General features: G+C 39.6%; 2 protein-coding genes and 1 long non-coding RNA gene across 3 annotated transcripts in view; 1 reads left to right on the top strand and 2 right to left on the bottom strand.

The window, feature by feature from the left end:
• The window catches only part of LOC143369810 (uncharacterized), an 86,220-nt gene that overhangs the window by 9,017 nt on the left and 51,962 nt on the right, over positions 1-25,241 (top strand). The gene's annotated exons all lie outside the window — the stretch shown is intronic.
• Positions 837-2,080, bottom strand: LOC143370026 (uncharacterized). Its single transcript, XM_076814620.1, has 5 exons — positions 1,737-2,080; positions 1,608-1,655; positions 1,397-1,547; positions 1,157-1,316; positions 837-1,053 (listed from the first exon to the last, which is right to left on the bottom strand). Exons 1-5 carry the CDS (start codon positions 2,078-2,080, stop codon positions 845-847), a joined length of 912 nt encoding a protein of 303 aa, XP_076670735.1. The 3' UTR covers positions 837-844.
• Positions 2,972-3,912, bottom strand: LOC143369931 (uncharacterized). The gene has a single exon (XM_076814440.1). The coding sequence runs from the start codon at positions 3,895-3,897 to the stop codon at positions 3,118-3,120; it is 780 nt and encodes a 259-aa protein (XP_076670555.1). The 5' UTR covers positions 3,898-3,912; the 3' UTR covers positions 2,972-3,117.

Here is a 25,241-nt window from a genome sequence, read left to right as displayed (position 1 = left end):
GCCAGGAGAGCGCAGGATCTGCCGGCAGCTGCGGTGCAGCCTACGTCCGCATCCAGCTACGGTTCTGCCGGCAGGGTCTGCTTGTCAGGGTCTGCCGGCAAATCGACGGTAGATCGACGGCAGGTCCTGCTGCCCGCCTGACACATCCAACAGCGCCATCTGAAGGCCACAATTGCCAAAGAATTCCCTACGCGTGACGTCACATGGACCTACGCACCAACACAAATGTATCGTTATTGCTGTAGGTGTATCCCTATTCCCTCCCTTTCTATTACGCGTGGAGAATTGATAGACAGGAGAAATGGAGCAGTGGATTCTGCTCACATAACCTGCGAGCAGATTCTACAGTTATTAAATAAGTTTTCTATTTATTTGTAAAAGTATATATTTTGTCTTTAAGAACATACAGTGATTACAATTACAGAATAATATAAGTGGCACATATAAATCGGAAGAGAAACTTTCAATATTTACATTTAGAAGTGGTGATTCTAGATGCAAACATAAGTCAATTTTGTCTGGAACGAAGGGCAATATCAGAAACTTTTATTCTATATATTTGACTTATTTTTTTGCGTAGAATCACCACTTCTTCTTCGCTTGTGTTAACTCTGAAAACAAATACAATATTAGCTTAAAATTGAAATGATACTGGGAAAGTACCGATCAATGAGTATTTTATTAAACGGGCGCTGAAAAGTGCCGATTGTTGTTCATTGTGAACGTCGAGAGATAGTTCCCGTTGTAATAAATTAAAATGGGCACTGAAAAGTACCGTTTGGTCTCTTCGCCACTGTAAAAGGAGACACATCTCTACTTTTAATGGGCACGTGAAAACGGACCTTCAGAGGTTGTCATCAGCTTCGTCGGGCTGCTGGTCGGTCCAGAAACTGCGGGGCACTCGAGGTTCCTGGGATGGCGATGCTGGCTTCGTGCGCGGACCACGCTTCCTACAGCGTATCCTCTCCTTTGCCGCCTTCAGTTCTACTTGCATCCGCAATTGGAAGTCCGATCGGGTTGGCTTCTGGAACTTGGGATTCTGAGCCACACCGTCTGAAAAAGAAATGTATGCAAAGTACGTTAGCATCAATGGAACATACAGTAATAGTAACAATAATTCTACGTAAAAAGATGAAAAATGCTTATTGTTTCGTACCAAAAATCGCCCTCGCGATGCGGGTGTCATATAAGGATCTGAGTCCTTCGCGGCCAAACCAAGTGAACGACGCCGTTAAGTCGTCCGGCAGTGCTTCCTTGAAGCAGCACTTGACCGCTCCCTTCAAATCGAACCCGCCCACGTATTCGAAATACTTTACCTAAACAAAGCGAGTAAAGATTGATGTAAGTATATATTATATATAAAAGTAAATAAAAGAATAATTTCGTTTTCACTTACAACTTTGGAATAAGTGTCGTCATCGATGTCCTCAAAACAGTCCACCTCCTGCACTGAGGACAAAGGGAGGACTGCTGGTTTCATCGGTTGACCGGTATTATGGGTGGCCTGGACAGATTTCTGAATACTCAGCAAGAGAGTATTCATTCTTCTGCAAACAGAACGGATGGAGACGTAACGTATTAATAAACACGATACACGCGATACTTACATTAGCTCCGCCTCGATCCGATTGCGCTCCGTGAGATCTTCCATGCTCCTGCGAACATTAACATTTATAAGAAAATGTCCTTACAGTAATATTTTTATAGCAAAAAAAAAAAGAAACATGTAAATTTACCCATTATCAGGAGGTTGGGTTGACGCTGTATTGTGCCGCAACGGTTCACTGTGGATCACAGTGGCGCGTGCAGACGACGTTGTCCCTGGATCTGCGAATGCTTCGAAGACAGGAACATTGGCGGCATACGTATCCTGAAACATATTATCCGAGTTAACAGTAGGAACACCGTTTGACGTTGTTGGACCGTCTTCCTGCATGATAATCGACAAATCCTGGATGTCCTGGTTGATGGTTGGTCTCGGCGCGGTCGACGTCCTTCGCCGTTTCGGAGTTTCCTCCTCCGTAGATGTTGTTTGGTAACGTGTGGGTTTGGTAACCACACGTTTCTCTCTTTGGCTCATGTCGGTCTGTAAGTAAAAAAAGTACATGTTACAATACTTAACAAAGGCGTGTTAGCTGTTTTTTACATTTTACATGCAATATTTTATGCACCACCTATTCAAGACGAACCTGTATAACGTGCTACTCAATAAGTGGAGTGTAACTCAACAAAGGCTACAACAGTAGAAAACGTGAAAATGACCCATGCAGAAACATTCGAACCAAACGATAAAATAACTCATCACCAGAGATTAACAAGGATACGTGTAAGTATGGTTTTACTTGTGAAGAGCAGTACAAAAGAAGAAAATGTAAATATTATAGCACGTCACTCACCAGAAAATAGTCGTAACTTACCAAAAACAGGAGACGAAACTGAATAGGGAAAACGATTTTTTTTTTTTTTTTTTTTTTACATGGTGGAAATCCCTAACGAATATCTCACCCCCGTGGGAGGGGTAAGATTATGTGGGGCTTGCACCCACTAAAACCACCATGGTGACCACCTGACGCGAGAGGCTTACACAAGGGAGAGGGACTGACAACGAGATACTTCTAACGAAAATAAATATTGAAGAATTTGAATACTACGACTTCTCGCTGTGTGTAATAACGGCAACGACATAACTACGGGTTTCTAAGGGGATGGGGTCGCCGTTATTGCCAATGGGCGTACTACCGTAAAAAGGAATTCTATAACATTTAGCGCGAACCTGATTGGGGGAGATGTTTAGAATTTCAGGGCTCAATCTGGCGCATTTATATACACCAAGAACGGAAGACTTTATGCCGACATCATAAAAATCATCGACCTCTAGAAATTTTTTAATACCTAAATGATAGGAGTTATCGGAGTTCATGCTAATATTGAAAATTAAGCAGATCGAGCCGTCGACTGAGATGCAACAATTATCGCGTACATTGATGCCCAGAGATATGTTATTGAACTCTATCTTGTGGTACTGAGAACAATTGGGGTCGTTACTAAGTGGTCTAGATACGTGAATAGAAAAATCAACATTATAATGAATGTTTGTGCCATGAAATTGTATCTCCCTCATCCTATTGGAAATTGTTGGAGAGGAAGACTTGGCTTTCGCAGATACTTTTTAAAAATGGACATGTTGTTTTCATATGGAAAAGCAGAACATGAATCTAAAATACCAAGACATCTGACATCGTTGGTTAGGTGAAGAAGACCATGGACGTTATAACTATTAAAAGTTGGGCCATAAAGTTCTTCGTTACGAAGAACAAATTTCTCCAGAGCTGACTCTGCGAATCTCAAGTGTTGGCTCGATGGAGATTCTGAAACTAAAACCCGTATGGCTGCATGTAAGAATAAGAAATGCTTGTATACAGTTTCCTCCAGTACACCATTCAGTATAACTGGCCCTGTATACAGAAGGAACTGACGAAATTCGGTCGCTTTATATTTAGAGCATAGTTCAATAGCTCTGGGACGTCTGGCAAAGTCTGAGGGGCAATATCTGTTAAGACTCTTCAGTCTCGTAGACAGTATAGAAATGTGTCGGCGGCGCAATTTTGAGAAAGGGGAATATTCTCCATGTACCCACGCAGACAACAGTTTTCTTACTACGCCCAAACATACAAGATGCATGTACTCGAATGGAACTTGCGAAACCATTCCTATCTGTAGCAATGACAATGGGCTTGTACCTAGCTTGTGATGTTTCTGTGATGTTTCTTGTGATGTTTCTAACTGCCTAATGTAATCCTCATCGGTTCGAGGAGAATGATGTATCCCATTGAAAGCGTAATGCCTACCGTTCAGGGTACCAGAAACCGTACATTTGGAACAGGGATGGAAAGACATATGCCCACGATGATTTAATACATATGCTCGAGCTGGGGCATCGGCTATGAAACATCTCAGTCGTACGGGCAACTTAATGGAATGAAAATTTATGCCTCCGTTGGACACGATCGCCCTGACGTCTGCAATAAATTTCTCAAAGAAAATATTGGGGTCGTGTGGTTTTTGGGGACCTTTATAGATGCCTACCACTATCGGCTTTATCTGAGGAATATTTGAAATCCTACATTGAACGGGCCAGATATGAAACTTGATTTGTCCAAACTACATCCATCGGTATGAAAATCTAATTCTAACTGTCTAACAAATGATACCGACAAAGTGTTAGGGAGACTTTTAATAATTTCTGCTTCTACAGGGTGTCCCACTAAGGAGTGGACAGCGCGATATCTCTTAAAGTATTGTCGATAAAAATATAAAAAAATAGGGAATTGCATGGTTCGAGGGGGCCCATTTATTAGCGCGAACGAATTTTGTTTTCGATTATTATTTTAAAAGATACGATGGTCAAGTTCGGTTTTTCAAATGGAACTATTTTTTTTGAAGACCTGAGTTGATAGTGCGTTCCAAGACAAATTCAATAAGCTTTAATGTATACACTTTATTTCCACTGGTTTTTAAGATATTGCGCTTGCAAATTTACTGATTTTCACTGCAAGAAACCCCTCTGAAATGGCAAAAACCGGGGGCGGTCTTACTGACGCCACGGGTGGCACTGCCTGTTGAAATGGATACTTACCTGCCAAAGGTCTACGCCAGAAATGGCAGGCCCAAAGGCTGGACAATTCTTTTCCGTCAGAAATGCTACTTAGGTAGGTACATCTGCGGTATCGAGAAGCGCATCGTTACTTTTATTTCGCACTTGCTTCTACGCTCGGATGGCCGGTTCTTTTGGGAGGGATGCAAGTTGGATTGGTTAGGTTAGGAGGAGTGAAAGTTGCTAGACTAAATTTCAACCATAGGGAGCAGATTGTATCAGAACCAATCCAACCGGCCATCCGAGCGTAGAAGCAAGTGCGAAATAAAAGTAACGATGCGCTTCTCGATACCGCAGATGTACCTACCTAAGTAGCATTTCCGACGAAAAAGAATTGTCCAGCCTTTGGGCCTGCCATTTCTGGCGTAGACCTTTGGCAGGTAAGTATCCATTTCAACAGGCAGTGCCACCCGTGGCGTCAGTAAGACCGCCCCCGGTTTTTGCCATTTCAGAGGGGTTTCTTGCAGTGAAAATCAGTAAATTTGCAAGCGCAATATCTTAAAAACCAGTGGAAATAAAGTGTATACATTAAAGCTTATTGAATTTGTCTTGGAACGCACTATCAACTCAGGTCTTTAAAAAAAATAGTTCCATTTGAAAAACCGAACTTGACCATCGTATCTTTTAAAATAATAATCGAAAACAAAATTCGTTCGCGCTAATAAATGGGCCCCCTCGAACCATGCAATTCCCTATTTTTTTTATATTTTTATCGACAATACTTTAAGAGATATCGCGCTGTCCACTCCTTAGTGGGACACCCTGTAGATCAAAATGAATGTATTCTCCTGGTGGCACGACGAATGTGGCAGCAGGATTACGTGGCGTAGATACAAGTGTTCTAACATCCTGAGGCAACTGGGAGAAACAGGAATGTGTTCGAAGGAGAGATAATATATTATCTCCTTGAACGTGTGTCAAATTGTTGTCTACGAAACAGGACAATAAAACGGTATCGCGGAGATTAGAAACGCGTGACGTGGAAGTAGAAGGACCGGCGTCTTCTACATTTATATCGCGCCTATCACTGAATCTATCGGGGATTAAATTAACAGGAGCGGACGAACTACAACCTGCAGATGTGCCAGCAGCATCTTGCACGGTAGAAGAATTATCCCCTACTCTACGAACGGTGTGAAATGCAGAACGGTATCGCACGCGTAAGTTGCTTCGCACTTCGCGCATAACCCTACGTTTTTGTCTCGCCGATAGTTTGCAAAAAATTCTAATTATGAATAGTATAACGCCCACAAAGAAGGTATAATAAAAAAGGAAAAAGTGCAGTATGACGCAAACAAAGAAGTAAAATGCGGAAAGAGAAAAAATTACTATGAGCTAAATAGAGAAGGTATAATCAAAAAGGCAAAAGTGCACTATAACGCATATAAAGAAGTTATAATCAAAACGGCAAAAGTGCATTATGACGCAAATAAAGAAGTGAAATACGGAAAGCGAAAAAATTATTATCAGCTAAATAAAGAAGGTATAATCAAAAAGGCAAAAGTGCATTATGACGCAAATAAAGAAGTGAAATGCGGAAAACAAAAAAATATTATCAGCTACATAAAGAAGTTATCTCCAAAAACCGGAAAGTATATCATGGTGAAATACGCAAGGAAGATCATTATAATAAAGTAGCGAAACGTCGTGCAGCTCTGAAAGTAATACAAAAAGTATCGTTATATTGCTGTAACAAATAACAATATAGCAACCAAAAATAACAAAGAAACTTATATTAGATAACTTTAAAAAATTATTAGCATGCCGTCCGGAGAAGCAAGTAGATTGGAAGCTGAGCGTATAACAAAATGGTGTTTTCATATTAGGCAAATGTACATTCTGGAAATAAGGAAACTGTAGACAGATTGTAAACAAAAAGTGGAAATTTCCTTAACGCGCGCAACAAAATATTTAGAAGTTGATGACAGGATTAATGCTTTGTGTGGACGATCCGAACATACATCTTCTTCAGAATCATATTTTGCGGAAAGTTCGTACCATACTTTCACCGGTTCTGAATCAATCATACTGAATTTAGAAGAGAAAGCTATAAACGTTCTGCCTGTATTGCAATCGAAGAAGACGCCAAAAGCATGGCATTGTAGTTATCTTTGTAAAAAAAAGATGTTGAAATTCTGAATAATTTACAGGATTTCTTCAAACGATTGTTAGAATGCTCATTAAAAAAGGTACATAAGTTGAACAACCATATCAGTAGTTGTTCTAATAAAGTGCATGCTGAAAAAACTGGTCATTCTCATGGTTGTTACATAAACCCTAAACTATGTAAGTCCAATTTTTTAGCCATTGTGATTTTGGCACCTCACTTTCCGGATTTACGAAATTTGAAGACAATAATATACAACATAGTGAGCATTTATAAAGACCTACATAATTTAGACTAAGCATTAAATGATAGTGTCCTTGAAACACTTGGACAAGTAACACTGGACGCTCGAAAAGAAGCTGAGGCGTTACACAAAAATAATACTGAAATAAGCTTGAACGAAGAAGAGATTACATCACGATATTATTTAGCATTTAGTGCTTTCACAAAGCAGTCTATGGACACACCACGCATCCCGTGCGTTTCCTGCGAGAAACTCTGTTTTCAAAGAGATGTTCATAAGCTTGATATTTCTAAGAAAACATATAAGGGAAATGTAATGCAAACATTGTTAAATCATATTGGATACAAAGTTGGTGACATGTATTTTATTTGCCGATATTGTCACGATAAAATTCGCCACGATTCCATTCCACCAAAATGTATTCTAAATAACCTTGATGTACGTTCAGTTCCAGAAATAGCAGTGTTGAACGATTACGAACGCATTCTCATTCAAAGAGCTAAACCGTTTCAAATGATTGTGAGAATGGATACAGTAATGCGTAAAAATATGCCATATAAATAAAGGTTTTCAAAAGTAAGGGGAAGAACATTTCACCTTCCTTTGCCGGTAGAAGAAAATCTAAAACAAAATCTGTCCTTCGACTGAACCTTTAAAACAAAATCATGAATTATACATGTTGGTGCGAGGCGTTACAACAAAATCTAAAATAGTTTGGGAAAAGTTAGTTGACTTGAAAAAAGTATGCAATGCCTTAATATGGTTGATAGCTAATAATCCTCTATACTCAGAAATTGTTAGATAATCGCACGATTTATTGTTGAGTGCCAAATTACCACATACAGAATTTCAAGAAGAAATTGTTGCCAATGATAATAACAACGAATCTATCGTGGATGTTGAAGGTGAAACAGTTAATATCGATGAAAACGACAAACGCGCATTATCGTCGGAAATGTCACAATCTGATTCATACTATGATCAGTTTGCGATTTATTCAATGTATGACAAAAGGGTTTATGAATCTGCTACCGCACTCTATCAAATGCTTAAAGTTCATGACATTTCGTCGGGCCATCGTGCTGAACAATTAGATGTGAAATGTTTCCCAGATTAATATCCTTATGGGATTAACGGACAGCATGCAGAAAGATTGGTTCGTTTAACTAATCATGAATTCATTAAGTCCAAACTGAAGTCCAAGCATTCGCAATTTCGAATGAATATACAATATATTATTCATTTATTACACGGCACCAATATGCGGCAATTGAACGCTTGAATTTCTCACAAAATGAACGTCGTAAATCCACGTGAAAAATACAGCTGCTGGTATTCTAGAACAACTCTCTAAAGATCAGCTACAAACGAACTTGAACACTATATTTTCCAGATTACGTAATACAGCACAGTATTTGCGAAAACCGAGAAATGATTTGAACTGTACGATACACCATTATGGACCAGCTACACGGTTCCTCACGTTCAGTCCAAGTGAGTAGCTATGGACAGATTTAATAGAATATCTTTGTGAAGTAAACGGCCCATCGGTGGCTAAAATGTCCCCGGACGAACTCATTGCTTCTGATCCCGCTTCAACTGCTCGATTTATAGATTTCATTTGTTCGCCCGACAATCCGATTGGCAAGGTCACTCATTACTTTTGGCGCAGAGAATATCAAAGCAGGGGATCACAAAATTTTCATCGTTTAATTTGGATTGAAGATGCTCCTTTAATCGATAAATCTTCGAAGGAAGATGTATCAGCATTCATTAAGAAATACGTCACTTGCAGATTGCCATCACCGCATGTGTCGCCAGAATTATATAGTCGTGTAATTGCATATCTGTTCGCGAAATCGGCAACATAACGCCATCTCCCGAGTCCAAATCGAACCCAGGCGTGATGAGTAATTTACGCCCCCCCCCCCCCCTGCTCATGTGGAACATCGATCCTGTCTCCCTTCCATCGATCGGCGATCGACGGAAGGGGGAGAGCTCACGGATTCGAGGAAATCGACGACGATTTCCTCGATCTACTTGTCGACAAGTCGCCTGCGAGGTAATACCGTTTCTAGTTGCTTGCTAAACGCTTTATCGCACGCTTTGTACTCTGCTTCTGGGAATCTGAGCCAGATTCCACGTGCCACGCGCCTTTCTAATTGCTTCGGGCTTTGCTACCGCGTAGGAAGGTTTGTGCTTCTTAGCTTGGTAATTAACGGACAGTAATTACTCCGCGTTGCGTTTTATTGAAACAAACTGCAGATATAAATAGTGTAAATTTAACTGCAAATAGTATGTGAACATTAAATAAGTGACTCCGCCAATCTTTAAAGTAAAATTAAGACTCGTGCGAATCCCAAGTCCCATCACCTGCGCGATCCGATATCTTTGCTAACAATATCAAATGCATAAATGCAATAGTTACAGTCTACGCAACAAAAAAAAAAACTAAAAATTCCTTCTGTAAAGTATGCAGATTTTCATTTCCACGTCCAGTTACAGATACTTTGATAATAAGGGATGTAGCTGTTTCTATAGGTGCTAGAAAAAGTTGAAAGCAAAAGGTAGACTCTATGATCTTACACGTTCAGTAAAGGAAGTCCGTACCAATGATTATAATGCACCCGTTCTCACGGTTTGGAGAGGTAACATGGATATACTGTGAATGTATGCATGATTGTTTTATTGTGAATGGGCCTGCAGAGTCACGTATGCGCGAGACACCTATGGGTGAAAGTGGGAAGTAAGAGTAGTTGGAGAGAGTATGCATGGAGTGTTATACGTAGTCTATGTTCAGGATATAGAGTAGGCAACACGTGCTGGGGAGTTCAGTACTTTGTATCTTAAAAGTATATTATATCCTAATTCTTAATGTTAAAGTGTTGTGCGATTACTATTCCCGTCCCCACAATATGGTAGCAGAGAGTGGTTGGAAAGTCCATAGTTTAAAAGATCTGTAAAAAAAAATATCAGTGGGAAAAGCACGTGGCGCATGTGACGAGAACAAAGAAAAATGTCGTGTAGTTGGAATCTAACGAGCGTTGAGCAGCTCGATGACGCAAATTACTTTCTGTGGAAAGAAAAGATAGAGGGAATATTAAGAGCAAAAAAACTATGGAAGAAAGTGATGGGGGTAAAACAACCAGAAAAGCCTACGGAGGGAGAAGAGAATTATGCACAAAAATTAAAAAATTGGGACGACTGGGACGATGATAATCACGCTGCAAGAACTGTCATGATAAACACAATGGCAAAGGCGCAAGTATTGAAATATTGTAATGAAAAAAGCGCGGATAGAATGTGGAACTTGATAAAATATAACATGGCTGCGGAATCTGAACAAGTGAAGGCGAGAGCGTTAAACGAATTGACGAATCTACAAATGAAGAAAGAAGAAAAGGTGGACGAATTCGTGAATAGAGCTGAGGCTTTAAGGAACCAATGCATACAATTGGGAAACCCCATAGAAGAGTATGAATTAAAGATGTACATTTTGAGAGGTTTGAGACTGGAATTCGACCAAAATGTGAGGATACTGGAAAATCAAAGAGACACAACCATCAATGACGTAAGGTATGCACTGAAACAAGAGGAAGCTAGAAAGGAAAAAAGAAAAGAAGATAGGACTACAAGAGATCAAGAGGGGGTACGAAGAGCAAAAGAAAAATTGAAAGGTGAGATCAGTTGCTATAATTGTGGAAAAAGGGGTCATGTATCCAGAGATTGCTATGGAAGTAAGAAGTGTTACAACTGCCAAGGAGTTGGGCATATATCAACGGATTGTAAGGAGACAAAAAATTACAAATCCTATCGAGGAAGAGGACAGAGAGGTGGATTTCAAAGGAAGAATCAACAGAGAGAAGATGGACGAGGACGTGGCAGAGGCGAGGCAATGATGACAACGACTGAAGAAGCTGTGAAGACTGCGAGTGAACAAATATGCGCGAATGAAACTGAAAGAAATGTAAAAGAGGGTGTCAGAGACATGGACGTTAAGAAATTAGAGTGGCTGTTGGACTCTGGCTCAACAAGCCATATGACATGTGATGTGGAGATATTTGACAAGCTGCAAAAGGAGGAGAGAGAAATAACATTGGCCGACAAGGAGGGAAGGAAGCTGATTTCCAGAGGCATTGGAGAGGTACCTATGAAGCAGGAAGCAATAGAAAATGGGGTGAGATTAAAAAATGTTTTATGCGTACCAGATCTGAACACAAATTTATTATCTGTGGCCAAGTTTACAGACTATGGGTATGATGTGAAATTTGACAAATATGGTGCTAAGATATATAAAGATCGAGGAAGGGTACAGATGACAGCAGTGCGTAGAGGAAATGGATATTACGTGGAGTCAATGACAACGAGCCATGAAATGGTGACAGCAGCAGTGGAAGAGGATATGTGGCATAGAAGACTGGGACATGTGAACAAGAGGACCATAGAGGACATGAAGAAAGAAGAGTTGGTAGACGGCATGAAAGAACAAGATAGAATTAATATCCAATGTGAATGTTGTATCGAAGGAAAGGCCTGTAGAAAGGTGCACGCCAGATTGGAATGTAGAAGAAGTGATGGAATTTTGCAATTGTGGCACATGGACTTAATTGGGCCTATAAATCCAACCTCAAAAGGTGGGAAGAGGTATGTGTTTACCATAATTGATGATTATTCGAGGATGTTTTTTGTTGAAGTGTTGAAGGAAAAAGGAGAGGCAGCGGATAAATTGAAGAGGTTAATAATACTAAGAGAGAATCAATCTGGAAAAAGACTGAAGGCAATTCGTTCAGACAATGGAGGCGAATTCATTGGAGCTGATTTAAAAAAATGGTTGGAAAACAAAGGGATTAAGCATGAATTGAGCCCAGCTAGAACGCCACAGTGTAATGGAGTGGCAGAGAGAGGTAACAGGTCACTAATAGAGATGACGAGGTCAATAATGTCAGACTCGTGTCTGCCCATGGATTTTTGGGCAGAAGCGGTGTGTACGTCAGCACATATCAAGAATAGGGTGAAGACAAATGTACATGGGAAGACGCCATATGAATTATGGAATGGAAGAAAGCCGAATGTAAAGTACATAAGAAGATTTGGTTGTGTGGCGTATTTACTGAACAAGGAAGGTTTGAAAAATAAATTTGAACCGAAAACATTTAAGGGAATATTTTTAGGTTATGGAGAGAACAGTACTTATAGAGTATACTTACCTGAAAGGGGATTGGTACGAAACGATTGTGATGTAAAATTTGACGAAACTAAGAATGGAATGGAGCTATTAAAGGGTGACGACAGGAGACAATCCGATAAAACTATTGAACTGGTAATTATAGGACTAGATGATGAAAAGAAGAATGAAGAAATTGAACCGTATGTAGAAGATGCTGGAGAAGATCCTGAGGGAGACAACAGCGTCTACGAGGATGCAAATATGGAAGAATTGATTGAGGAAAGTGAAGGAGAAAACGAGAATGAAAATGAAGAGGAGGCGATAGAAATTGTGGAACAGCCAATTCGTATCAGAGATAGAGGGCGACCTGAAGGCACGACAAAGGAAGTGATGCAAGCACGAAGAAATAAAGAAATGGAAGAAGAAGAACGAAGAGCAGAGAGAAGTGGGTTAAGAAGATCAGAGAGAATAAAGGAAAAACATAGCACGATGTTAATAATCGACGAAGAGATCCCAAAGACTATAAGACAGGCAAAAGAATCAATAAATTGGGAGAGATGGAAACAAGCTATGGATGAGGAAATCGATTCAATGAATAAACACGAAGTATGGGATGTGAAAACATAAAGGTATCACATGTACCAAGTGTTGAAATGACAGCGGATTGTATGACAAAACCTCTGAGTGGCGCGAAGCTGTTAAAAAATGTTCAAAAGATTTTGGGGAATAAAAAACAATAAAACAAGGGGGGTATGTGTGAATGTATGCATGATTGTTTTATTGTGAATGGGCCTGCAGAGTCACGTATGCGCGAGACACCTATGGGTGAAAGTGGGAAGTAAGAGTAGTTGGAGAGAGTATGCATGGAGTGTTATACGTAGTCTATGTTCAGGATATAGAAGAGGCAACACGTGCTGGGGAGTTCAGTACTTTGTATCTTAAAAGTATATTATATCCTAATTCTTAATGTTAAAGTGTTGTGCGATTACTATTCCCGTCCCCACATATACAATATATTGGGGAAAATACAGGGTTGGTAACACGTTACTGTACTAAGTACGTGTCAAAGCCGGAAAAAAGTTACGCTATGGACACTATGGCAGCAATAAATTCTACTAAGTCAGTGACTAGTCTGCTGTGCAACCTTGGAATGCGCATGCTAAATCGTAGAGAATGTGGAGCGCCTGATTGCGCTGATACTCTTTTAGGGTTATCAGTGCATGACACTGACCTCAGTACTACTATTAGATGGTTAGATGTAAAAATACTGAGAAGTAGGAAATTGAAAACTCGCAAAAAGATTGAGGATCTGGAAGGTGAATCCACAGGCATATTTTGTCCATCCTTCATAAATGATTACTATCCTAACAGACCCAAGGAATTAGATTCTATGCATCTGTACGATTTTGCTATTTGGTATGACGTTACTAAAATTAGACCGTCTGAGAAAAAACTCAATATTATGAAATCCGTGCATCATTGTTTTTGACAAAAGGCAAAGAGGGTATCTTATCAATAAATATAAGTATAATGTTCAAACGCAACCTGGGAATTATTATTTCTCATTATTATTATTCCAACTTTGGAGAAACACCGACGAATTGAAAAATGGATTTAACACATATGCGGAAGCTTTTTGTCGTTACAATCACAATTGACAGAAGCAGTTCAGTATCACGAACGAATAACGAATATTCACGAAGCGCGTGATCATATAAAGGAAGAAATTGAAAAAAAAACGTGTCGAACACTGTAGAATAAGAAGAAAATGATCAAGGAGATCGCCGATTAGAGTGTGTCCCCGTTGATACTGTTGGTGCCATGAAAGGTTTTAAAGACGCAGGAAACAAATTTGACTGTGGTGATCTTCAAGAAATGATTTCGGAATTGAACCATGATCAGAAGCGGATATTTGATAAAGTTACTAAGTCCTTGAAGTCTGTTACGAGCCGGGGCTGCGGCAACGCGAGAGGCCGGCGAGAAGGGCATTTCCCAAGAAATACGGTTTATGAATTTGTTAGTTAGGTGCGCGGACGAACCTGATGCGAAATCAGGGAGCTGTTGGATACGGACGAACCTGACGCGAAATCAGGGAGCCGTAGGAGGGTTAAACCGTGGACGAACCCGATGCGAAATCGGGGAGCCACTGGGTTTGTAAAGATTCCTTGTTTTGGTGTTGGAGGTGAAGGAACCTGATGCGAAATCAGGCAGTCACAGGAAATGTTAGTAATGCCTCGTAACTCTTAATTAAAGTTTGATACAACTCGAGCGGTAAAGTTGTATCAGTGGGTGAGTGCTACTCATATTATAAGGATCGCTGGGTAAAAGATGGATTAACGAATCTACTCGATTTACAAGTGAACACCATTAGTATATTCAATAATCAATTATTGTACAAATGTAAGTGTCGCGATTAGTGATTAAATAATGTGGTTACCAATATTTGCACGGTGTTAACGCACTGGCGATGCGGGGCGTAAGAATGGTTATTTCAATTCGTAACCCAGAATATAACCGAATTAGCGGATTCTATTAGGTTAACTATTGGTTCGTAAGGTGACTCGAGCCCGATCCTACTGAATCTAACCAACTCTGTACGAGCGTGACACGACGTGACTCTACGCGTGACTTCACTGCTTTGAACCAAAGAGGGTTGAAACTAAAGGGTTTATTTAGTCCCAAAATGAGTGGGGATTCGTTAGGAATCTCCATATAAGGAAATCCGTATGGGTCGTCGTCGCGTCATGCCCGTTCTCATGGTCGTGATCCAGATGGTCGAGATCATCACTCCCCTTAGTGGTTTGTGATAAGCGAAAGGATTTTAGGGCGTTTTCCCTTCGCAGACGCGAGCTCAAAAAATTCTTGAGAGCGACGTATGGGAAATTCCACATACGTAACACGTGTAACAATAACATTCTCAGGCTTTATGTGAGTGGAGAAGGTGGCACTGGGAAAAGTTTTTTTTAATAAAAACTATCAGACACTGGATCAAGCAGAGTATCGAAAAAGACACAGCAGTAACTGTGAAGGTCTTACCATACAGCGATTATTTCAATTACCTGTAGAACATGGACATACAGCACAGTATAGGCACCTTATCTATATAGCCCTACAAATTGTACGAGATCAACTGAAAAATGGTGCTTTAGTAATCATCGATGAAATTTCGATGGTTTCTAACGTAACTTTCCTGTACATATATTTGCGACTTACAGAAATATTTGATACTACAGATTCCGATGATGTTTGGTTCGGAAAAAAGCCTATGTTGCTATTTGGTGACTTACTACAACTTCCTCCTGTTCACGAAGAACCTGCTTTTATACAATTATCCAATAAGAGTATAGAGAAAAATGTTGGAGGATTAGGTTCTTATAATTTATGGTCTGCCTTGTTTAACTATGACGAATTGACAATAAACATGCGACAGCAGGGTGATAATATTTACAAAGAGATCTTGTCGAGAATTCGAACCGGAGTAGTGACCGTTTCGGATACGAAGCTTTTAGAATCGAGGAAATTAAATTTCGAAGCTACAAATTGTAATGACCGAATAAAGGAATTAAGTGATTACATGCTTAATGCGGGATCTAATACGGTGTGTTTACTTCCCACATGTGTTCAGTGTGATATTTTGAACGCTGCAATGCTCAGTCGATTTCCGTCCCAAGAAATCCATTTGATTGCTCATGATACAACGAATTGTGCACCGTACTTGAAAAAAAGGTGTCAAAGGTACTGAACAATAATGACGATGATAGCTCCCGAACGGCGGGACTTGCAAGAGTCGTAATTGTTAAAGTAGGTGTACAAATCATGATTAGAAGAAACATTTATGTTACACTAGGTTTTGTCAACAGTACCATTGCGAAACTTGTTTCAGTTACACGAAGTGTTGATAATGACGTTAAAAATTGAAAATTATATTATCCACGGGGCAAGAACATATAATAGAACGTGTAAGTGTTAAATTTGAAGTAATGGATAGACCGTTCGTTATTAGAAAATTTTCGATTTGCCTCAGATGTGGAATACCTGTTCACAAAAGTCAAGGACTAAGCTTGCAGAATGCTGTCATAGAATTGCGAAAAAAACATAGACCTGATCTTATGACTATTTCAATTTCTAAAAACCGCGTTCTCAATGTTCGTGATGCTGTTCGGGCAGTACCTAATTATAATGTTGTGTGCTAGCGTTCGAAAAGCCCGCGCGTACATTGTAAATAGCCGGGCCGAGAGGGCAGTAAGAGCATAGGCGGATGTGAGAGAGATGTGGGAGCTTCCGCCTTCTAGAACCTTCGACGAGTCTCAGAGAGTCGACATCGCGGTATAGAATATAACACTTTGTTTTCAATAAAAGGATCCGTACGTACAACGCAAATTACACTCATATAGAACATAACATATAATGTATCCAAATGTCAGAATACTAATGATCATCACATAGTGTATACCATTCAATACTACGTAAGAAGTCTCCCGATTTCTGTTGGTGTGTCATGTTATGCGAATGCCACAATCCAATGTATGTTATATTGTTCATCCATAACAGAAAACTTATTTTCGACTGCAAAAGCTGGTCATATTATAAAAGTCTTTATGGACCAAAATAAATCGGATCAAAATCCAAACATAATATCATTACGGCATTTCGCAGGTGAAAAATACGCTAACAATCAGCTACATGATGCAGCTGAGTTTATTACCTCTATTTGTGATCATCAGATTTTTATTAAGAATCCAGTACAACACGAAATTACAATGGTATTAAGATGTTTAGAGTGTAATTACACAAGTACTACTATCAGTACAAATTGTGTGGTACATCTTGCACTGCCCAAGATGTTAAAAAAAAAAATCATTTGAATTTCAAGATACAGGGTGGTGTCCCAAAAATGCTGCGGTTCCTTGAAGGGGGTGACTCAGGGGGTTATTGCAAACAACTTTTCCCTTTGCGAAAATGTTCTCCGAGTTTTCGTTAACGAGATATAAGGAAAAAAGCCCGAGCAATCAGAGCGCGAGCCTCTCGCTGGAGCTCCCGCGCTAGCGTGGCCGCGCGCCGGTCCGCGCTGCGTCTACGAACAAGCAAGGCGGCATGCATCGAAGGAAATTGCGTAGAATGGCAATTGAAAAAGACGTAACAAAAAAATCTAACCTTTTGCCATGGTTTGTTTGCCATTTAAAGTGAATAATGAAAAAAGGATAAATGGATGAAAATCATGTGTAACGTAAAAAGACGAATACACAGTTGTTTTTTTTTTTTAGAAGAAACGAAAATAATAATTATTTGGAGTGAGAGGATAAGGAACACGTAAATTTCCTTTTTTAATAACGTACAAACGAAAAGGTATGCAACATGGAACGAACGAAAAGTGATCGTAGCTGGTTATTATGATAAAAATCCGTAGTTCAATAAAGGCCAACATTGTTGTTGATAATGAATACGTGCATTTAAAAACTGCGAAGAAAAATTTACGTACGGAAATTTGGAGAATTATCGCCGAAAATAAGCCATAGCCTGCGTTAAATTTAAAAAATAATAGTTGCCAATAATATAACTAAAACTCACCCTTTCGGAAATTCACCTACAGCTTGAAAACCTGAGGCACTAGGTTACTGAACCGATCCTGATCATCGACAGACGCGCCGAGTGCACAGCTGATCTCAGGTACACGATACCATCCAAAGTTAAGGGTCGCAACGTCAAGTGCGTCCGGGTTAATGTACCGAATATTCACTTCACTGCATGCCTACTAACACTGATCACTTAATTTATTTTTCATGGAATGTGTTGTTCTTACGTTATAAAAATTTGTGGAAATGAATGAGAACTTGGCGTTCAGAGCCGTGGGTATTCCTGCGCAAATTCTCACACTATAGCACTTGCGTCCCCGTTGTTCGGGGGGTACACTCAGAACCTCAAGTAATACTCTTGAGCAGAGAACATTTCTGCGACGCGATTGCTTGCTGACTGACAAGATTTTGTTTCCAAGCGACTTCTTCTACCCCCAAATAGTTTCTCTCGTTCCATTATGAGTTGACCCCACTAGCCCAAGAGGCATCAGGTAAAAAGAAGCCAGCACATTTTCGAAACACACGTGCTTCGCAGAAGTGCAACGAACGGACTATCGTGCACTTTTACAAAAGTCCGCGTTCCGTTCTTTTACTACCAATGTAGCCATTGCTTCGAGGTAGGCAGCAGACATCACGTGTTTCGGTTCGAAAGGGTCCGAAGAGAAGAGAAACAGACAGTGTTCGAGTTGCTATAAAGAAGAAAATTCTGTTTCCTGTTTCCCTTTTCCAATACCCTGAGTTCACGTCTGCTGCGAGGCGGAACGAATTAAGCCATAAATTACCCAAAACTGTAAGAAACCGTTGTCTACCGTCGCCTAGCGGGACAATGCGGTCATAAACCGCGACCCTAGCGAAATGCTCTGGCTGATCAGCCTGATTAATTTTTGGCAACTTTTTATTACATTTTCAATTTGATTATATTTTGGGCCTTTATATTGCGTTTTGTATTTTTCAATTATGTTGTGTCCTTAATTATCCTAAACGAAGGGAGCTCTGGGAGGTAACAGTTGAGAGCAGTGCGAAAATTCATTTACCTATCATTTATGGTCGGCAATTCCGTATTTTCGAAGACGGCTTCGACGACATCTGGTTGCCAAATTTCCAAAGAGCAATCAAGAATGTACCTCCGCGGTCTTTAAGAATTTAGAGATTATTCGCTGTGAACAAAATCGCAACTTTTCCGATTAATATCCGCAAGTGTCCGCGGGAACAGTAAACAGTTGTGTGGGTAAATTTATTAGTGCAGACCAATTTTTCGTCAATTATTATTTTAACAGATACGATGATCAAGTTCGGTTTTCTAAATAGAACTATTTTTTTTAGAGATCATTTGATAACCTAAACGTAAGCACCTTATTTCAGCTGGTTTTCGAGATATGTATTGCGCTTATTTACTGATTTCCGCTGCAAGAAAGCCCGCTCGAATAGGAAGCACATATGTATGTAGGTATGTACATATACCGATACCAGGAGTTCATACAGTATAATATTCCTTCTTTCAACTATTTTATGTTTTTCATTTTAATATATAAAGAAGAGAAAGTAATATGAAGATAATTGTTGTTGTAAATTAATTATGAAACACACATTGGAAAAACCCTTTCTCAAAGAGGGGGAACTTGGCGCCTGTGAATTCGGCGGCGCAAAAGGAACCTTCTCCCTCTTGACGAAATCGAGGGGGAAAACCTCACATCTGGTTGCCAAAAATTATTGTGGCTGATCGGCCAAAGTGCCTCACCAGGGTCCGGTTTATAACCGTACTGTCCCGCGAGTCGGTGGTTAACAACGGTACGTGCGGGTCCGAAGTCATCGTACGTACTACCCACCGACAGAGCAATATACAGATTAACTCATTGTGAGACTGAAGAATGCCTAAAATTATTGAAGACGGCACTACGTTCTTAACTGCCCTTTAGAAATGCTGGCAAACAGATGTTGTCGAAACGTTCTTGGGAAAATATGAAATTATCGGGTGAAAACAACGAATGAATTTACGCTTGGCTCCGATCCCGCTTTTTTCCCAACGCACAGTGGGTGTCAATCCCAAGAATAGAGAAAAAATTCAACATGCCACTTTTTCCATTCAAAATGTCGAATCTTATGAAGGTACTTTATAAAACACTAGTATTGGATCTGAAGAAATCGATAAAAAGTTTAAAACATCTGCGTTTGTATTGCAATGTGAATATTTTGAGCGTACAATCGTTCGTTCACTTTTTAAAACCTTTTGTTTCTGGCATCTTGGGTCCCTTCACCCAATTAGCCGATTGGAAGCTTGCCCAAATATTGTATAATTTCGTAGGAATGTATTAACATGTTGTGAACAGTATTTGGTATATAGGATAATTGCAAATATTTCTGCACTTTCCATAGTATGTAGGTATATTTATCAAATTGTTCTAGTTTTATTGGAATTATTGACATTCTTTTTTTATATAACGTCAATCCACCATATGAGTTGTATGTTAATACTTTTTTTACGAACTTCCTTAATTATATTCGGCAGTTTTAATGCGAAAAATGGGATATTGTTGAATTTTCCCCTATTTCTTGGGATTCAGCCTCACTGTGCGACATAGAATACAGGTAATTACTCCATTATTGGTAAATATTGTCAAATCTTGTTTTCGCAGTAGCAAAACCAAAAATATGTTGATTATAAAACAAAAAAGAAATATGCTCGGAAGTTCTCGGAGGGTAACTAAAAACCCGAAAATTGCTGTTATTTCTTCAATGGGTTTCTAATGGAAAAGAACTGTATGTTACTAATTTGTTATTGCTTACCAAAACCGATACTACTCATTTCGGTTTCCAAAAAATTTGTGTCTTTTATATCATCAAAATTTAAAAGACTGGAATCAAAAATTGCCACAAGAAGAAACATACAAACTTTGACACGTGTTTACACTCAGATCAGAAGTAGCCGCCACGATATTTTCCTCTTTTTTTAGGAGCTCATATTATTAGTTTACAAGAACTATATATATAAAAAACATAATCCCATAACTCGAATTCTGACTTTTTTCCTTATTTTTGTGATTTTTTCTCACTGCGGCGCTGGATCGCAGCGCAGCCGCGGCTAGAACTCGTCAGTTTGGAGGAGTCGAGCGATTTGCCGCCGTGGCTAGCCGCGCGGCTAGAAGATTCCGTCATCATGGCGGAAAACAGACACTCATCGCATTGTGTCGGGTCTCGAGTGGCCTAGGTTGCTGCTGTAGCAGATGCGCGGCCGCGGCCGGTCGAAAATGCGGCTAGGAAAACCGATACATGCTTCTTCATAAGAGCGGTGCTTAGGATTTTGCCGCCGCCTATCGCGGCTAGGAAACTCGACTTTTAAGCCGTATGAACTTTTGTTTTGTCTCCTTGGTTCTGTTATAAAGTTTTAGAGGATCGGCGCAAGGGAGGTGCTAAAGAGTTATTAAAACGCGACGATGAGTCTTAGTCTATTTTAGGCACGAGGACTTTTAGGAATGTTCACGATTATTCTTATATTTAATTTATGTACAATGTCTGAAATAAACTACACACTATTTACAGTAACGAGAACAATGATTTTAGCACAGCGGTTAACGCAAGCAGGCGCGTAAAGCCAGAAGCACTGTAGCGAGTTACCGAGCAGGGAGTAACTAAGTGGGAAAGCAAACCGTGGTAGCGTGGTTAAAGCGTGTATATTGAAGCAAAGCTGCGAACAGGTAGTCTGATCCAGGAAATCGACTGCGATTTCCTGGAAGGAGGAGCCTTCCCCTTCCATCGATCGCGAGTCGAGGGAAGGGGTGTTGATCGCTGCTCCACATGAGTCAGCGGGCCGAGCCACAAATCGCCTAATTGTTAACGGTTCTGGAAGATGGCGCAAGAATGCATCTTTTCTTGAACAGTTCAGTGTTATTTTGTTGTCCTGAAGCATTTGATGTTGGCGGTTGGGGAGAGTTGCACAGTGGTGGAGGTATGTAATTTGTAGATTGTGGTTCAGAAATATTAGAATCTACAGTTGAATAATCAGATTCATCTAGATATAGTATATCTATTATGTTACCTGCAAAGTCAATTAATTCGAATATATGGCGAATTATTGGAATAATAAAAAATGTAGGTAAATGTATATGTGTATCTTGTGTACTATTAGAATTTGGTGGTGTGACTAATGGTGGTGATGCTGTTAATAGCGCTCGTGACGTTATTGTTGGCCCAAAATTGATAGTGCGGTCGTCGGCGAATATGCTTTCGAATGTGTTAAAATACTCTCAGTTAGTTCGTCCTCTCCCAGTTTTTTTTTTATTTTTGTCGTTTATTTCTGGATGTGTTTTTCTCATATTACGCATCTTGCGGTCTAATATTTCCGCATTGATTTTAGTTCCTACATCGTTCAATTTGTAAACTATTTCCCTCCACAAATCTTTATTTTTTATTTTAGAATTTCTAAATCTTGCTATCCTTTCTGCATAGCAAGCTAATAACAAACTTGTGCTTTTTGTAGTCCACTTAAAAGTATCTGAAAAGCAAACTAAATATTAGTATGGATATACATAATTAATAAGATGATAAAGATTGTTTAATTCAGGAAAGTTTTTGCATACCTGTTGAACTATATTGTTCCTGCTCAGGTCTCTCTGCTTCATTGTGCTCAGGTCTCTGAGCTTCGCCCCACACAGCATCATAACATTGCAGCAACGTCTCTGCAATGATGCAGTGCAAGATTGCAATGTTGCACCATAACATTGCAGAGACGTTGCAGGTTCAGTCCTATGTCCGCCTTCGCAATATTGTAGGAGTGTCTTTTGGCAAAGTTGCTGCAACATTACAAATATGTAGTCCTGCAACGTTCCGGCAATGATCCTACGACGTAACGGCAAAATTGTGGTAATGATCCTCTACAGTAATAATGCCGTGCGACATTGCAATATTAGAAGCGTTAAAGAGAAAAGTAAGGGAAATTAATTAAATTACAATAAACATTATCAGTTAAAGTAGTATAGTAAAGAGAGTTCTAACACAAATTTGATTTTTGTGTTCAATATACGTTCAGAGTGGTACGATAGACGTTCAATACATGTTCAAAGTGGTACAATAGACGTTCAATACACGTTCAAAGTGGTACAATAGACGTTCAATACACGTTCAGAGTGGCACTATGGATGTCCATTACACGTTCAAAGTGGTACGATTGACGTTCAATACACGTTCAGACGCTGAACGTGCATTGAACGTCAATCGTACCACTTTGAACGTGTAATGAACATCTATCGTACCACTCTGAACGTGTATTGAACGCAAAACTCAAATTTGGGTTAGAACTCCCTTTATTATAGTACTAGTTAAATATTTATATATATTTGAATAAAGCTTTTAATAATACAAATAGTCGCCGGTTAGGTCTGGGGGAGATTCTACGATTATTGCAACAGTTTCGTTTGTGTCATTCTCACTTTGGGAACAACGCGTAGCCCGGGTTTTACCTTGAGCTAACCACTTAGCCCCCGCATCGCAGCATTTATAGCCCCTCTCGCTGCATGCAGCGTGTACTGATCCTGGAATAATACGGGTTGATTTATTTCACAATTTGAAGTGCTGAAATGAGATAAATAATAAAGTTACTTACTCAATATTAGTTTGTGAACATTCACGAAACTTTAGAATGTTTTTATTTTAATTTGCTCCCATGCCAGCTGTAGGACATCGCCAAACGCGTTCCTAAAATTTCAGTTAAAATTGACGATGTCATCATCGCAACGTTTTTGCCGCTGGCTCTCTTCAGTAAACAAATGTATAAAAAATCATTAATCAATTATTACAGTCAAGAAAATGGCTTCATTAAAAGCAGCATTCAGGAAGCGTAAATCACAAAATTACATTGAAGCAATGAAAAATAACAAGCACCATTACTTCTCAAGGGGGTAGACACGGGTAATGCAGCTCGCTGTATACCGAAACAATCTGGCCTGAAACATGGGTTTGGGGGCATACGTTGTTTGTCCTTATATGAGCGAATTTTGGGCTGGGCGAGGTCTCATTCGAAAGATGAAGGTTCAATGCAGCTCGCTCTGGTCATGGTTCGACGAGATTGTGTTGGTATCTAATAATATGAGTGTTGAAATTAGAGCAAAAGTCGACAAAATACACCCGCATGAATCCAAGTATTATTAGGTCACTAAAAGAGTTTTGTGACTCAAACGATGACCAAAGCGGGCTGCACTGAACCTTCCTCTTTCGAATGAGAACACACCCAGTCCAAAATCTGTTCATATAAGGACAAACAACGTATGCCCGTGATTGCATCCCCAAATACGAGTTTCGCCATATTGGCGATAATACAGAGCAAGTCACGTGACAAATTTAGTTGAGGTAGTGGATATGAGATGGCATGTACTCGGGAGGACTGACAACGTGGAATCATAGCAAAACTGAAGCGTTAGCTGGATACATGTGCCACAGTAAAAGCGTGATGCAGTCAATGTATCCATTTTCGTACGATTAGAGGTTAGGTTATATGCATTTTAATCATACATTGACTACGAACTGCTGGGAACTGTATACATTTACTAAATTAACGCTTTTACAGTAACACATACATCACTTGAAATCGCTGCCGTATTTATGTTATAATTATATGGTCACATTATTGGAAATAAGAAAAGAGAGATTGAAACTTTTTTACTAATACTGGACTCCATATTTTCAGAATATGAATGTTACAGTAATTATTTGAAATATTGCTCTTACTATTATTCTTTTTTATTCTTCCGACTATTGTATAGAACATATAATAAGAATAAGTCTCTAAATCAGTCAACATTCCCTTTGACTCCCTGATCTTTTTCGTAAACCTTTACGGTCCTATCTCCTAAATTAAATAGTCCTTAGTTAATATTTAAAATGCAGACAGGGTTGAAAAAAATAAAACAACATAGAATATTAAATCTGACTTATTCTAATTTCACTCAGCAAATACCTATATTGAAAATAGGAAAACGTTTTTGTTTAGAGCGTAAAGTTTAAATTACAACACAATCGGCTGGTGAAATCCAGGGCACAGTGTAAATTTGAGCAGAAAGAAAAGAAAATTCGACACTGTATCATGTTTGCTCTCATTATGATCAGGAAAATGTTCTCAAAATTTGAAAAAAAATGTTTATGCAGAAAAAACTAAAAGTGAAAAAGTTAAGCCCTTATTGTTATTGAAAAATTGTTGTGTATCTGCAGGGTAGCCAGGAACATTATGCAGGACCAATTATTTAGCGAAGAGGAACACCCACAGGACTGGTGGTAATGTGTGCGTCAGCAACGTCTTCACGCATACGTTACCACCACTCCTGCATGTGTTCCCCTTCCGCTAAGTAAGTGGTCCTGTATAATGTTGCTGGCAACGCTGTGCATCTGTGTCAGCAGACCGAGGCGCTGGCTTTATTTCTCGGCTGCTATGACCCCCGTTCTATCCTTCTCTTTTACGACTCATTGACAGCGACAAAGTAACCGCGAGCCACCGCGAACCACCGCAAGCC

Source organism: Andrena cerasifolii, chromosome 6 (assembly GCF_050908995.1).
Source record: "Andrena cerasifolii isolate SP2316 chromosome 6, iyAndCera1_principal, whole genome shotgun sequence".
In the NCBI taxonomy this organism is placed as follows: Eukaryota; Metazoa; Arthropoda; class Insecta; order Hymenoptera; family Andrenidae; genus Andrena; species Andrena cerasifolii.
Note: the sequence above shows the minus strand (reverse complement) of the source record. Positions and strands in the feature narration are given on the sequence as shown.